This window comes from Pristiophorus japonicus, chromosome 14 (genome assembly GCF_044704955.1).
Source record: "Pristiophorus japonicus isolate sPriJap1 chromosome 14, sPriJap1.hap1, whole genome shotgun sequence".
Classification (NCBI taxonomy): domain Eukaryota; kingdom Metazoa; phylum Chordata; class Chondrichthyes; family Pristiophoridae; genus Pristiophorus; species Pristiophorus japonicus.
The window spans coordinates 165,890,983-165,905,606 of NC_091990.1; the positions used below are offsets into that span (position 1 = coordinate 165,890,983).

Sequence of the window (14,624 nt, forward strand, 5' to 3'; positions counted from 1 at the left end):
AAGGAGGACATAGACAGGCTGGTGGAGTGGGCGTACACGTGGCAGATGAAATTTAACGCAGAAAAGTGCAAAGTAATACATTTTGGAAGAAAGAACGAGGAGGGGCAATCTAAACTAAAGGGTACAATTCTAAAGAGGGTGCATGGACAGAGAGACCTGGGGGTATATCTGCACAAATCATTGAAGGTGGCAGGGCGGGTTGACAAAGCGGTTAAAAGAGCATATGGGATCGAGGGCTTCATAAACAGAGGCACAGAGTACAAAAGCAGGGAAGTTATGAAGAACCTTTATAAAACACTGGTTCAGCCTCAACTGGAGTATTGTGTCCAATTCCAGGCACTGCACTTTTGAAGATCTTAGAGGGTGCAGAAAAGATTTACAAGAATCGTTCCAGGGATGAGGGACATCAGTTACATGGATAGACTGGAGAAGCTGGGGTTGTTCTCCTTAGAGCAGAGAAGGTTGATAGAGGTGTTCAAAATCATGAGGGGACCAGACAGAATAGAGAGAAACTGTTCCCATTGGTGGAAGGGTCGAGAACCAGAGGACACAGATTTAAGGTGATTGGCAGAAGTACCAAAGACGGTATGAGGAAAAACTTTTTTACGCAGCAAGTGGCTATGATCTGGAATGCACGGTCTGAAAGGGTGGTGGAGGTAGATTCAATTGTGGCTTTCAAAAGGGAATTGGATAAGTACCTGAAGGAAAAAAATTGCAGGGCTACAGGGAAGATGCAGGGGAGTGGGAATAGCTGAAATGCTCTTGCAGAGAGCAGGCACGGGGTCGATGGGCTGAATGGCCTCCTTCTGTGCTTTAACCATTCTATGCGTCCATGAAAATGCAAGTTGAGAAACAGGTATATGGAGCAACATTTTTAACAGATATTACTCAAAAAAGGCAGCCATAACTAAGGATTGTTGGGGTTGCTATGGAACCAGCGGAACCAACCAGCAATGTCTTGAAATAACTGTCATTTAACTGCAACAAGTGACACGCATGATGAAGTAATCCCACTAAATTTTGAACCAACCTTGACAAGGGGAAAAGCCATGCTTGTAGGAACCAATCATTGAGATGCGCACGTGAGAGCCACGAGGTAAGTCTGAACACAAAGAATATAAGAACTAACACAATATCTAATTATTTTACTGCAGACAAACATGTCCTCGTCTAATGAGAAGACAACGTCTAAAGATTCAACAGACTCCAAGTGATCATTGGTTTGGCCACCGGGCACTTGAAGACTCCAGGACAGGCTAATCTATGTGTTAGTGGTTAAATAAAAGATCTCTGTGAGAGATAGTGCATCGGTGTGTTTTTTCAGGTGGATTCAGGTCTATGAACCCCACCCTAACACCTAATGTGGGAGGTGTAAAAGTCATAAATAATTCCTACTTCCCACACACCTTTCTACCATCATTGTCTAGAATTCCGTGATAGTGACACCATTCCCAGCCAGAATCGAGATGATTGGTTAATTCTGTCAAACGCACCTGGAGATTGCTATGCAAGTGGGGTTGATTTTACGCACATAATTATAACTATCCACTCACTGCATTTTTCTAGATAAATAATCAATTTGTATTAAGCAACTAGCCTCCACTCACTGCATTTTGCTGTAGCAATCATCCCGCTTTTATTGGGAAATGTTGCTGCAGTCTCGGTCATGATCTCTATTTGCTGTGGTTGGTAGAGTCTTCTTTAAATAGATTCTATTGCTTGCTGCAGCACATTGTTTAAGCAGACTCTGTTTGCTGTGTAAATAGCCTTTATTTGCTGTTAAATATACGGTTTGCTGGGAGTACTGACATAAGTTCCATCCTCCCTCCAAATCATTGGCTGACATAGTGGCGTTAATAGACACCCTGCTAGAATTCTCATCCCCAAGTTCTCTACTTTGCTACATCTCATCCCACCTTTAAAAGCATTTTCAATCTACACATTGACTCTTAAAGTTACTTCCGTAGCTCTTCTCCTAACTCATGCTTGATGCTAATCAACCATTTTGTCAAGGAACATTTTGCTATAATGTAAATGAAAACTGTTGAAGAACTAATCAGAAATAATACTATCGTGATGATTCTGGGATGCAATTGGTTCCTGACTGTGGAATCTCATTAGTTGAAGCGACAATCACCGAGATATGACTAGCCATGGTTCTGAACTGCAATTTCTGTTTCCACCATCTGATTATCAAAGGAACTTTAAAACCCAACAGCGTAACATTCACAGAGGCACAAGATTTTTAATGATATATATATTATTACTAAACTGATTTTTCTTTTAATATAGTTTGATATATTACAGTAAGATTAAGATTCATACCTCTGGATAATTGACACTTAACACTCCAAAAGCAACACCAGCCATGCAGACTATGACAGTGTATGGAAGCTTTATTCTCTTTAGCAGAGTTCTGGTCACAGCTGCAAAATAAAGTCAATCATGTGTTTTCAATTTTCATAAAACAAGAGTTAAATAAATAAAAATACATCAAGCTTGTACCAAAATCAATTCAAATCAGATCCGGGTTTGTAGAATGAACCACATAAAATATTTCCCATCTTCTAATTGTTCTAGCCATTTCACAATCAATACGATCAATGAAATATTAAGATATATTTAAAGGACAAGCTACTTCAAAAAGGAAAAAAACTTCAAGCTGGAGTGGGGGGTGGGGGTTGGGGGGTGGGGGGTGGGGGGTAGGGTTCAGGTGAGCAGAAACCTAAAAGCTCAAAGAACAAGGTGAAGATAATAGAGCAGGGTAGCATTGGGGGAAACAAAAACCAGAGTGTGACAGGAAGGGACAGAATCTATGGGCCCAAATTTCCCCAGCACCTGCAGCGGCGTAGTTAGGGGCGGCACGCCGACTTTGAGCCAAAAAAAACACCGAAAATTTACCGCTCCCTTGTCGTCAGGATCCGTCGGCATGGTGCTGCAGAGCCTGGGGGGAGGTGGGGGGCAGAGCGCAGCCGGCAGGGGGGAGGGACTTGGGCCCAGCATCTTGTGGAGTGCCGGCAGGGGGACGCATGTCCGTTTCAGCGTGTGCGCATGCGCAATGGGTGTTTCAGCGTGTGCGAATGTGCAGTGCAATAGGAAGCTTGGCAATCGGCCAATTAAAGGGAGAGCATTCTCAGTATCATTGGTAATGGAGCATATATAAAGGTAAGGTTTAAATATTGATTTTTGTGTGGCTGAGGGAGTGGAAAGGAGTGCTGAATAGGTGGAAGAAAGGTGAGAAGTGTGATTTTTGAACATTACCTGAGTGTGAGTCCAATAGACGAATGGCGCAAGAGCGTGCAAGACGAACAAAGAATTTCCTCCATGAGGAAATGGAGAAACTAGTGACTGTCATTGAGGAGAAATGGCTGGAGCTGGATATCAGCAAGAGTGGTCTGTCAGAAGCTTCACCCAAGGAAATGAGAAAAAGATGGAACCTAGTTGCAGAAGAATACTCCGCAGGGGTCAATACCGCAAGATCTGGAAGCCAGTGCAAGAAAAAATGGCAGGACGTTGGTCAAGTAGTGAGTGTAAATAATATCTTAATCTTTAAATTGAATTGCAATTGAAAATGTGAGCATCTGTATGTGTCTCACCCATCAGAAGCGCACCATGTCTGAAAATTAATATTTTCATCTTTGCAGAAGAAATTGGCCCACAACAAAAAGGAAAGACTTAGAACAGGAGGTGGTACGCCAAATCTGCACCAACTGTCACCCCTGGAACAGAAGGTCGCTGCCTTGCTGAGTCACACCGGCAGAAAAAGAATCAGCTCTGCACAAGCTGGACCCACACGCGAGGGTGCGGGTGAGTCATTAAAATGCATAGTTGCCCTTCAAATCAACCTGCTGACTGGCCTACTACGTATCAGACTACTCATGCCATCCATCCTGCCCCCTCCTGTGCTGCTAACCATTTGACTGTTCTGTTGTATTTTGCAGAAGAAGAAGACACTCCTCAACATCCTGAAGATCCACCGCAGGAGCCAGATGAGTGCGCTCCAGACCAAGGCGGGTGGGGGGGGAGGAGGGGTCCATGGAAATGTGTGCACGGAAGAATGCTGACCGCGATTATGGATCAGGTCATAGTACAGGGCATCACACTGCCAGAAACCTCCATGAGCTCCTCGGCAACATTCCATGGGTTCACACCTTCCAAGGTCGCGGGTCCCAGTGGTGGTCGTGAAATGCATCTAGGGACACCCAGTCCCCCACCGTCCCAGCCTGCGCCTCACACTGGAAGGGTGCCACTAGGCAGACCCACGGCGAGGGGAAGGAGAAGCCGACCAGTCTCTCCTGAGATGCAGCCCTCAGCAAAGGTTAATCAAGTTGTGTCATTGGGTGAGGAGACCAATGCCCTCACAAGATCACTCGTGGCAGCTGTCAGCGGGGTGCGTGATGAGGTAGCGACACTGTCGGGTGAAATCTCTGCACTGAGATGGGAAGTGAGGGCAGACATTTTAGAGGGTGTGCAAACAATGGCAGATGCCATGAGGGAGTTAGCTTCTGCATTAAAGGCACGAAGGTCGGATACGCAAATGCCACTCCCACTTCAATCCACGCACCAGCCACCGGTCAGACCCAAGCCGGGCCCCCAACCCCCTCCACCACCATCACCGACCCTATGAGAAAGTGCACTTTCCCAGAGATGTGGGTGAGGGATGGGTGCAGCCTTTCTTTGCTGTTGTTATTGTTGTTGTCGTTGAAGTGCACTATAAAATATCCAATAAAAGATATTTTGCATTAAAACTGAATCATGCTCCATTAGGACCACGCAACATTTAGGGACAACTGAAAAAGTAAAAATCCCTCACCCCGACAGTCATGCGTGCCTGCCGCCCCTAGCCATGGCAGGAGGGCCAGCCGATGCGTTCTGCAGTCAGCAAGGTAGGACTGCTCTATTTTCAGTAGCTGATTTATCTTTCATTTATTTTTGATGATGTTGTACAGCTGTTTTGCTGAAGATATTGTAATGTTGTGCTGATGTTGTGAAGGTCTTTAGTGCTTTAGAATCCTCTAACTCACCGTCTCCACCGTCCCCCCACCCCCCCTATCTCTGGCTACCTACACTGATTTCTTAAATGTAGGTAAAGTTTTTCTGTGCGTACAAAAGTGGCCACATACACTGGCCTAAATTAGTTCAGAGCAATTTTCAGCTGCCCAAATTTGCTTCTATGGCTAGAAGAGGCGTAAGTGGCTTGTCACGCCCCCTTCTGGAGAGAACAAACTAAACTAGAAAAAAACTTAACTAACTGACTTACATTGGAGCAAGTTAAATGGGGAAATTTGCGATTTTTAAGTTACTCCAAAAAAAACAGGGCAACTCTTGGGGAAATTTGAGCCCCACATACAGAAGAGTGCATCAGAAACTGGGGTCATAGCAGGAGAAAATGGTAAGAAAACACATTTAAAAGCTCTTTATCTGAATGCACGCAGCATTCGTAACAAATTAGATGAGCTGTCGGCACAAATAGTTACAAATGGGTATGATCTGGTAGCCATACGTGGTTGCAAGGTGACCAAGATTGGGAACTAAACATTCAGGGGTACTTGACAATTTGGAAGGACAGACGGATGGAAAACGAGATGAGGTAGCTCTATTGATAAAGGATGGAATCACTGCAATAGTGAGAAACTATACTGACTCAAATGATCAGGATGGTGAAACAGGTTGGGTGGAGATAAGGAATAATAAGGGAAAAAAGTCACTGGTGGGTGTAGGCTACAGGTCCCCTAACAGTAGCAACTCTGTTGGTCGGAGTATAAACCAAGAAATAGTGGGGGCTTGTAAAAAAAGGAACAGCAATAATCATGGGTGATTTTAACCTCCATATTGATTGGACAATTCAAATTGGACAGGGTAGCCTTGAGGAAGAGTTCATAACGTGCATAAGGGACGGGTTCCTTGAGCACAATGTAACGGAACCAACCAGGGGACAGGCTATCTTAGATCTGGTCCTGTGCAATGAGACAGGATTAATAAACAATCTCCCAGTAAAGGATCTCCTTGGAATGAGTGATCATAGCATGGTTGAATTTCAAATTCAGATGGAGGGCAAGAAAGTTGGATCTCAAACCAGCGTACTAAGCTTAAATAAAGGAGACTACAAAGGTATGAGGGCAGAGTTGGCTAAAATGGACTGGGAAAATAGATTAAAGTGTAGGACAGTTCATGAACAGTGGCGTACATTTAAGGAGATATTTCATAACTCTCAAGAAAAATATATTCCAGTGAGGAAGGGTGTAAAAGAAAAGATAGCCATCCGTGGCTAACTAAAGAAATAAAGGATAGTATCTAATTAAAAACAAGGGCATACAAAATGGCCAAAACTAGTGGGAGGACAGAAGATTGGAAAGCTTTTAAAAGCCAGCAAAGAATGACGAAACAAATGATAAAGAAAGGGAAGATAGACTATGAAAGTAAACTAGCATGAAATATAGAAACAGATAGCAAGAGTTTCTATAAGTATATTAAAAGGAAAAGAGTGGCTAAAGTAAATGTTTGTCCCTTAGAGGATGAGACCGGGGAATTAGTGATGGGGAACATGGAGATGGCAGAAACTCTGAACAAATATTTTGTATCAGTCTTTACGGTAGAGGACACTAAAAATATCCCAACAGCGGATAGTCAAGATGGGGGGGGGGGGGGCGGTGGGGGAGGAACTTCACACAATCACAATCACTAAGGAGATGGCACTCAGTAAGATAATGGGACTAAAGGCCAATAAATCCCCTTGCCCTGATGACTTGCATCTTCGGGTCTTAAGAGAAGTAGCGGCAGGGATTGTGGATGCATTGGTTGTAATTTACCAAAATTCCCTGGATTCTGGGGAGGTCCCAATAGATTGGAAAACTGTAAATGTAACACCCCTATTTAAAAAAGGAGGCAGACAAAAAGCAGGAAACTACATACCAGTTAGCCTAAATCTGTGGTTGGGAAAATGTTGGAGTCCATTATTAAAGAAGCAGTAGCAGGACATTTGGAAAAGCATAATTCAGTCAGGCAGAGTCAGCATGGATTTATGAAGGGGAAGACATGTTTGACAAATTTGTTGGAATTCTTTGAGGATGTAATGAACAGGGTGGATAAAGGGGAACCAGTAGATGTGGTGTATTTGAACTTCCAGACGGCATTTAACAAGGTGCCACATAAAAGGTTACTGCACAAGATAAAAGTTCATGGGGGTGGTGGTAATATATTAGCATGGATAGAGGATTTGCTAACTAACAGAAAACAGAGAGTTGGGATAAGTGGGTCATTCTCGGGTTGGCAATCAGTAACTAATGGGATGCCACAGGGATCAGTGCTGGGACCCCAACTATTTACAATCAATATTAACGAAGGGACCGAGTGTAATGTAGCCAAGTTTGCTGATGATACAAAGATGGGAGGAAAAGCAAAGTGTGAGGAGGACACAAAAAATCTGCAAAACATAGAAACATAGAAACATAGAAAATAGGTGCAGGAGCAGGCCATTCGGCCCTTCTAGCCTGCACCGCCATTCAATGAGTTCATGGCTGAACATTCAACTTCAGTACCCCATTCCTGCTTTCTCGCCATACCCCTTGATCCACCTAGTAGTAAGGACCTCATCTAACTCCTTTTTGAATATATTTAGTGAATTGGCCTCAACAACTTTCTGTGGTAGAGAATTCCACAGATTCACCACTCTCTGGGTGAAGAAGTTCCTCCGCATCTCGGTCCTAAATGGCTTATCCCTTATCCTTAGACTGTGACCTCTGGTTCTGGACTTCCCCAACATTGGGAACATTCTTCCTGCATCTAACCTGTCTAACCCCGTCAGAATTTTAAATGCTTCTATGAGGTCCCCTCTCATTCTTCTGAACTCCAGTGAATACAAGCCCAGTTGATCCAGTCTTTCTTGATAGGTCAGTCCTGCCATCCCGGGAATCAGTCTGGTGAACCTTCGCTGCACTCCCTCAATAGCAAGAATGTCCTTCCTCAGGTTAGGAGACCAAAACTGTACACAATACTCCAGGTGTGGCCTCACCAATGCCCTGTACAACTGTAGCAACACCTCACTGCCCCTGTACTCAAATCCCCTTGCTATGAAGGCCAACATGCCATTTGCTTTCTTAACCGCCTGCTGCACCTGCATGCCAACCTTCAATGACTGATGTACCATGACACCCAGGTCTCTTTGTACCTCCCCTTTTCCTAATCTGTCACCATTCAGATAATAGTCTGTCTCTCTGTTTTTACCACCAAAGTGGATAACCTCACATTTATCCACATTATACTTCATCTGCCATGCATTTGCCCACTCACCTAACCTATCCAAGTCGCTCTGCAGCCTCACAGCATCCTCCTCGCAGCTCACACTGCCACCCAACTTAGTGTCATCCGCAAATTTGGAGATACTACATTTAAGCCCCTCATCTAAATCATTAATGTACAGTGTAAACAGCTGGGGCCCCAGCACAGAACCTTGCGGTACCCCACTAGTCACTGCCTGCCATTCTGAAAAGTATCCATTTACTCCTACTCTTTGCTTCCTGTCTGACAACCAGTTCTCAATCCATGTCAGTACACTACCCCCAATCCCATGTGCTCTAACTTTGCACATCAATCTCTTGTGTGGGACCTTGTCGAACGCCTTCTGAAAGTCCAAATATACCACATCAACTGGTTCTCCCTTATCCATTCTACTGGAAACATCCTCAAAAAATTCCAGAAGATTTGTCAAGCATGATTTCCCTTTCACAAATCCATGCTGACTTGGACCTATCATGTCACCTCTTTCCAAATGCACTGCTATGACATCCTTAATAATTGATTCCATCATTTTACCCACTACCGATGTCAGGCTGACCGGTCTATAATTCCCTGTTTTCTCTCTCCCTCCTTTTTTTTTTAAAAGTGGGGTTACATTGGCTACCCTCCACTCCATAGGAACTGATCCAGAGTCAATGGAATGTTGGAAAATGACTGTCAACGCATCCACTATTTCCAAGGCCACCTCCTTAAGTACTCTGGGATGCAGTCCATCAGGCCCTGGGGATTTATCGGCCTTCAATCCCATCAATTTCCCCAACACAATTTTCCGGCTAATAAGGATTTCCCTCAGTTCCTCCTCCTTACTAGACACCCTGACCCCTTTTATAACTGGAAGGTTGTTCGTGTCCTCCTTCGTGAATACCGAACCAAAGTACTTGTTCAATTGGTCCGCCATTTCTTTGTTCCCCGTTATGACTTCCCCTGATTCTGACTGCAGGGGACCTACGTTTGTCTTTACTAACCTTTTTCTCTTTACATATCTATAGAAACTTTTGCAATCCGTCTTAATGTTCCCTGCAAGCTTCTTCTCATACTCCATTTTCCCTGCCCTAATCAAACCCTTTGTCCTCCTCTGCTGAGTTCTAAATTTCTCCCAGTCCCCAGGTTCGCTGCTATTTCTGGCCAATTTGTATGCCACTTCCTTGGCTTTAATACTATCCCTGATTTCCCTTGATAGCCACGGTTGAGCCACCTTCCCTTTTTTATTTTTATGCCAGACAGGAATGTACAATTGTTGCAGTTCATCCATGCGGTCTCTAAATGTCTGCCATTGCCCATCCACAGTCAACCCCTTAAGTATCATTCGCCAATCCATCCCAGCCAATTCACGCCTCATACCTTCAAAGTTAGCCTTCTTTAAGTTCTGGACCATGGTCTCTGAATTAACTGTTTCATTCTCCATCCCAATGCAGAATTCCACCATATTATGGTCACTCTTCCCCAAGGGGCCTCGCACAACGAGATTGCTAATTAATCCTCTCTCATTACATAACACCCAGTCTAAGATGGCCTCCCCCCTAGTTGGTTCCTCGACATATTGGTCTAAAAAACCATCCCTTATGCACTCCAGAAAATCCTCCTCCACCGTATTGCTTCCAGTTTGGTTAGCCCAATCTATGTGCATATTAAAGTCACCCATTATAACTGCTGCACCTTTATTGCACGCACTCCTAATTTCCTGTTTGATGCCCTCCCCAACATCACTACTACTGTTTGGAGGTCTGTACACAACTCCCACTAACGTTTTTTGCCCTTTGGTGTTCTGCAGCTCTACCCATATAGATTCCACATCATCCAAGCTAATGTCCTTCCTAACTATTGCATTAATCTCCTCCTTAACCAGCAATGCTACCCCACCTCCTTTTCCTTTTATTCTATCCTTCCTGAATGTTGAGTTCCCAGCCCTGATCATCCTGGAGCCACGTCTCCGTAATCCCAATCACATCATATTTGTTAACATCTATTTGCACAGTTAATTCATCCACCTTATTGCGGATACTCCTTGCATTAAGACACAAAGCCTTCAGGCTTGTTTTTTTAACACCCTCTGTCCTTTTAGAATTTTGCTGTACAATGGCCCTTTTTGTTCTTTGCCTTGGGTTTCTCTGCCCTCCACTTTTCCTCATCTCCTTTCTGTCTTTTGTTTTTGCCTCCTTTTTGTTTCCCTCTATCTCCCTGCATTGGTTCCCATCCCCCTGCCATATTCGTTTAACTCCTCCCCAACAGCACTAGCAAACACTCCCCCGAGGACATTGGTTCCGATTCTGCCCAGGTGCAGACCGTCCGGATTGTACTGGTCCCACCTCCCCCAGAACCGGTTCCAATGCCCCAGGAATTTGAATCCCTCCCTGCTGCACCATTGCTCAAGCTACGTATTCATCTGAGCTATCCAGCGATTCCTACTCTGACTAGCACGTGGCACTGGTAGCAATCCCGAGATTACTACTTTTGAGGTCCTACTTTTTAATTTAGCTCCTAGCTCCTTAAATTCATTTCGTAGGAACTCATCCCTTTTTTTACCTATGTCATTGGTACCAACGTGCACCACGACAACTGGCTGTTCTCCCTCCCTTTTTAGAATGTCCTGCACCCGCTCCGAGACATCCTTGACCCTTGCACCAGGGAGGCAACATACCATCCTGGAGTCTCGGTTGCGGCCGCAGAAACGCCTATCTATTCCCCTTACAATTGAATCCCCTATCACTATCGCTCGCCCACTCTTTTTCCTGCCCTCCTGTGCAACAGAGCCAGCCACGGTGCCATGAACTTGGCTGCTGCTGCCCGCTCCTGATGAGTCATCCCCCTCAACAGCACTCAAAGCAGTGTATCTGTTTTGCAGTGGGATGACCACAGGGGACCCCTGCACTACCTTCCTTGCACTACTCTTCCTGCTGGTCTTCCATTCCCTCGCTGGCTGTGGACCCTTCTCCTGCGGTAAGACCAACTCGCTACACGTGATACTCACGTCATTCTCAGCATCGTGGATGCTCCAGAGTGAATCCACCTTCAGCTCCAACTTCGCAACGCGGACCGTCAGTAGCCGGAGGTGGACACACTTCCCGCACATGTAGTCGTCAGGGACACTGGTGTTGTCCCCGTGTTCCCACATGGTACAGGAGGAGCATATCACGTGACCGAGCTGTCCTGCCATGACTTAACCCTTAGATACACTTAAATTGCCGACAACAATGTTAAAAGTTACTGATTAATAAAGAAAAAGAAAAACTACTCACCAATCAGCAGCCAATCACTTACCACGTTGGCTGTGACGTCACCTTTTGATTTCTTTCTACTTCTTTTTTGACTTCTCTCAGCTGGAGCTGCACAAGTACACCTCTCTCGACGCTCCCCGGACTGCTGAGCCTTTTATAGGCCGCTGCCTCTCTCGACTCCCGCCTCTCTCGACGCTCCCCGGACTGCTGAGCCTTTTATAGGCCGCTGCCTCTCTCGACTCCCGCCTCTCTCGACGCTCCCTGGACTGCTGAGCCTTTTATAGGCCGCTGCCTCTCTCGACTCCCGCCTCTCTCGACGCTCCCCGGACTGCTGAGCCTTTTATAGGCCGCTGCCTCTCTCGACTCCCGCCTCTCTCGACGCTCCCCGGACTGCTGAGCCTTTTATAGGCCGCTGCCTCTCTCGACTCCCGCCTCATAGACAGCTGTGAGTGGGCAAAATTTGGCAGCTGGAGTGTAATGTTGGAAAGTATGAGGTTATGCACTTCGGCAGAAAAAAGATCGAAGATCAAGTTATTATTTAAATGAAGAAAAATTGCAAAGAGCTGCAGTACAGCGGGACCTGAGGGTCCTGATGCATGAAACACAAAAGGTTAGTATGCAGTTACAGCAAGTGATCAGGAAGGCAAATGGTATCTTGACCTTTATTGCAAAGGGGATGGAGTATAAAAGCAGGGAAGTCTTGCTACAGTTATACAGGGTATTGGTGAGGCCACACCTGGAATACTGCATACAGTTTTGGTTTCAATATTTAAGAAAGGATATACTTGCTTTGGAGGCAGTTCAGAGAAGGTTCACTAGGTTGATTCCGAAGATGAGGGGGTTGACTTACGAGGAAAGGTCGAGTAGGTTGGGCCACTACTCATTGGAATTCATGAGAATGAGAGTTGATCTTATCGAAACGTATAAGATTATGAGGGGGCTTGACAAGGTGGATGCAGAGAGGATGTTTCCACTGATAGGTGAGACTAGAACTCGGGGGCACAATCTTAGAATAAGGGGCCATTTAAAACTGAGATGGAGGAAGAATTTCTTCTCTCAGAGGGATGTAAATCTGTGGAATTCGCTGCCTCAGAGAGCTGTGTGTTGTGTATCTGTAAAGCATGCACTCCCATGTTCTGCCACCAGGGAACGCATCCGCTGAAGTCTCAAGGGATCCCAGCATCCCTTGGGAGCACTGTATATAAGCCGGCCCCAAAGGCCTGTTCCTCACTCTGGAGTGTCTTAATAAAGACTGAGGTCACTGTTACTTTAACCTCCCTGTGTGCAGTCTCATCTGTGTTAGGAACATAATAACTGGCGACGAGTATAAGAATCCAACGCAAAGATGCAGCAAACTGTGGGCATCCTGGAGAAGTTCTCGGAGGGTGAGGACTTGGAAGCCTATGTCGAACGGCTAGACCAGTACTTTGCAGCCAGCGAGCTGGATGGAGAAGGAAGCGCTGCAAAAAGGAGAGCGGTCCTCCTCACAATCTGCGGGGCACCAACCGACAGCTTCATGAAGAATCTTCTGGCTCTGGTGAAACCCACAGGAGTTGTGTACACTGGTTCGGAAGCATCTTAACGCGAGGGAGAGCGTGTTGATGGCGAGGTATCGGTTCTACAGGTGCCAGCGATCTGAAGATCAGGAAGTGGCGAGCTACATCGCCGAGATAAGGCGACTTGCAGGACAATGTGAGTTTGATGGCTACCTGGAGCAGATGTTCAGAGACTTTTTTATACTGGGCATTGGCCACGAGACCATCCTACAAAAGTTTTTGACTGCAGAGACACCGACCCTCAGTAAAGCCATTGCGAAAGCACAGGCGTTTATGTCGACCAGTGATAACACGAAACAAATCTCTCAGCATACAAGTGCTAGCAATGTTCATAAATTAACTGCAACTGTGTTTGCGAGCAGAAATGTACAGGGCAGAAACTACGAGTCTGCAACTGCCTGCAGGTTTCAGGTGACCCAGATGTCTGAGTCCGCAATAAAGGATGAATGCAAGGCAATTCACACCTTGTTGGCGTTGTGGAGGCTTCCATTCAACCTATTCATGCCGCTTCAAAGGGTATGTTTGCAAGAGCTGTGGGACAATGGGGCACCTCCAACGAGCTTGCAGACGAGCTGCAAGCACTGCAAAACCTGCTAACCACCACATGGCAGAGGAAGATCGGTCCATGGTGGATCAAAGCAATTTCGAGCCTCAGAGAGAGGAGGCAGATGCTGAAGTACACGGGGTGCACACATTTGAGACGAAATGTCCACCTATAATGCTAAATGTAAAATTGAATGGCTTACCTGTAGCCATGGAATTGGACACTAGCCAATCCATCATGAGTAAAAAGATGTTTGAGAGACTGTGGTGCAACAACGCACTCAGACCAGCCCTGAGTCCCATCCACACGAAACTGAGAACATACACCAAAGAGCGTATCACTGTCCTGGACAGCGCCATGGTCAAGGTCACCTATGAGGGCACAGTGCACGAACTGCCACTTTGGATTGTCCCAGGCGATGGCCCCACACTGTTTGGTAGGAGCTGGCTGGGCAAAATCTGCTGGAACTGGGATGACATCCAAACGCTATCACATGTCGATGAGGCCTCACGTGCCCAGGTTCTTAACAAATTTCCTTCCCTTTTTGAGCCAAGCATTGGAAACTTTTCCGGGGCGAAGGTGCGGATCCACTTGGTCCCAGAGGCACAACCCATTCACCACAAGGCACGAGCGCTACCTCATGATGAGGGAGAGAGTGGAAATCGAGCTGAACAAGCTGCAACGCGAGGGCATCATCTCCCCAGTGGAATTCAGCGAGTGAGCCAGCCCAATTGTTCCAGTACTCAAAAGTGATGGCACCGTCAGGATTTGCGGCGATTATAAAGTAACTATTAATCGTTTCTCGCTACAGGACCAATACCCGCTACCTAAGGCAGACGACCTATTTGCGACGCTGGCAGGAGGCAAGACGTTCACCAAGCTCGACCCGACTTCAGCCTACATGACGCAGGAGCTGGAGGAGTCTTCGAAGGGCCTCGCCTGCATCAACACGCACAAGGGACTGTTCATCTACAACAGATGCCCGTTTGGAATTCGGTCAGCTGCAGCGATCTT

The 14,624-nt window shown here is 46.0% G+C and overlaps 1 protein-coding gene across 3 annotated transcripts in view; it reads right to left on the bottom strand.

The window, feature by feature from the left end:
* The window catches only part of LOC139280197 (sperm-specific sodium:proton exchanger-like), a 654,445-nt gene that overhangs the window by 632,529 nt on the left and 7,292 nt on the right, over nucleotides 1-14,624 (bottom strand). For 2 of the 3 annotated variants that reach the window (XM_070899784.1, XM_070899786.1), the window contains exon 2: nucleotides 2,326-2,426. In XM_070899784.1, coding sequence (XP_070755885.1) covers nucleotides 2,326-2,426 — 101 coding nt within the window. Of the gene's footprint in view, nucleotides 1-1,030; nucleotides 1,105-2,325; nucleotides 2,427-14,624 lie in introns of those variants that run through there. The other variant, XM_070899785.1, reaches the window with a different exon arrangement.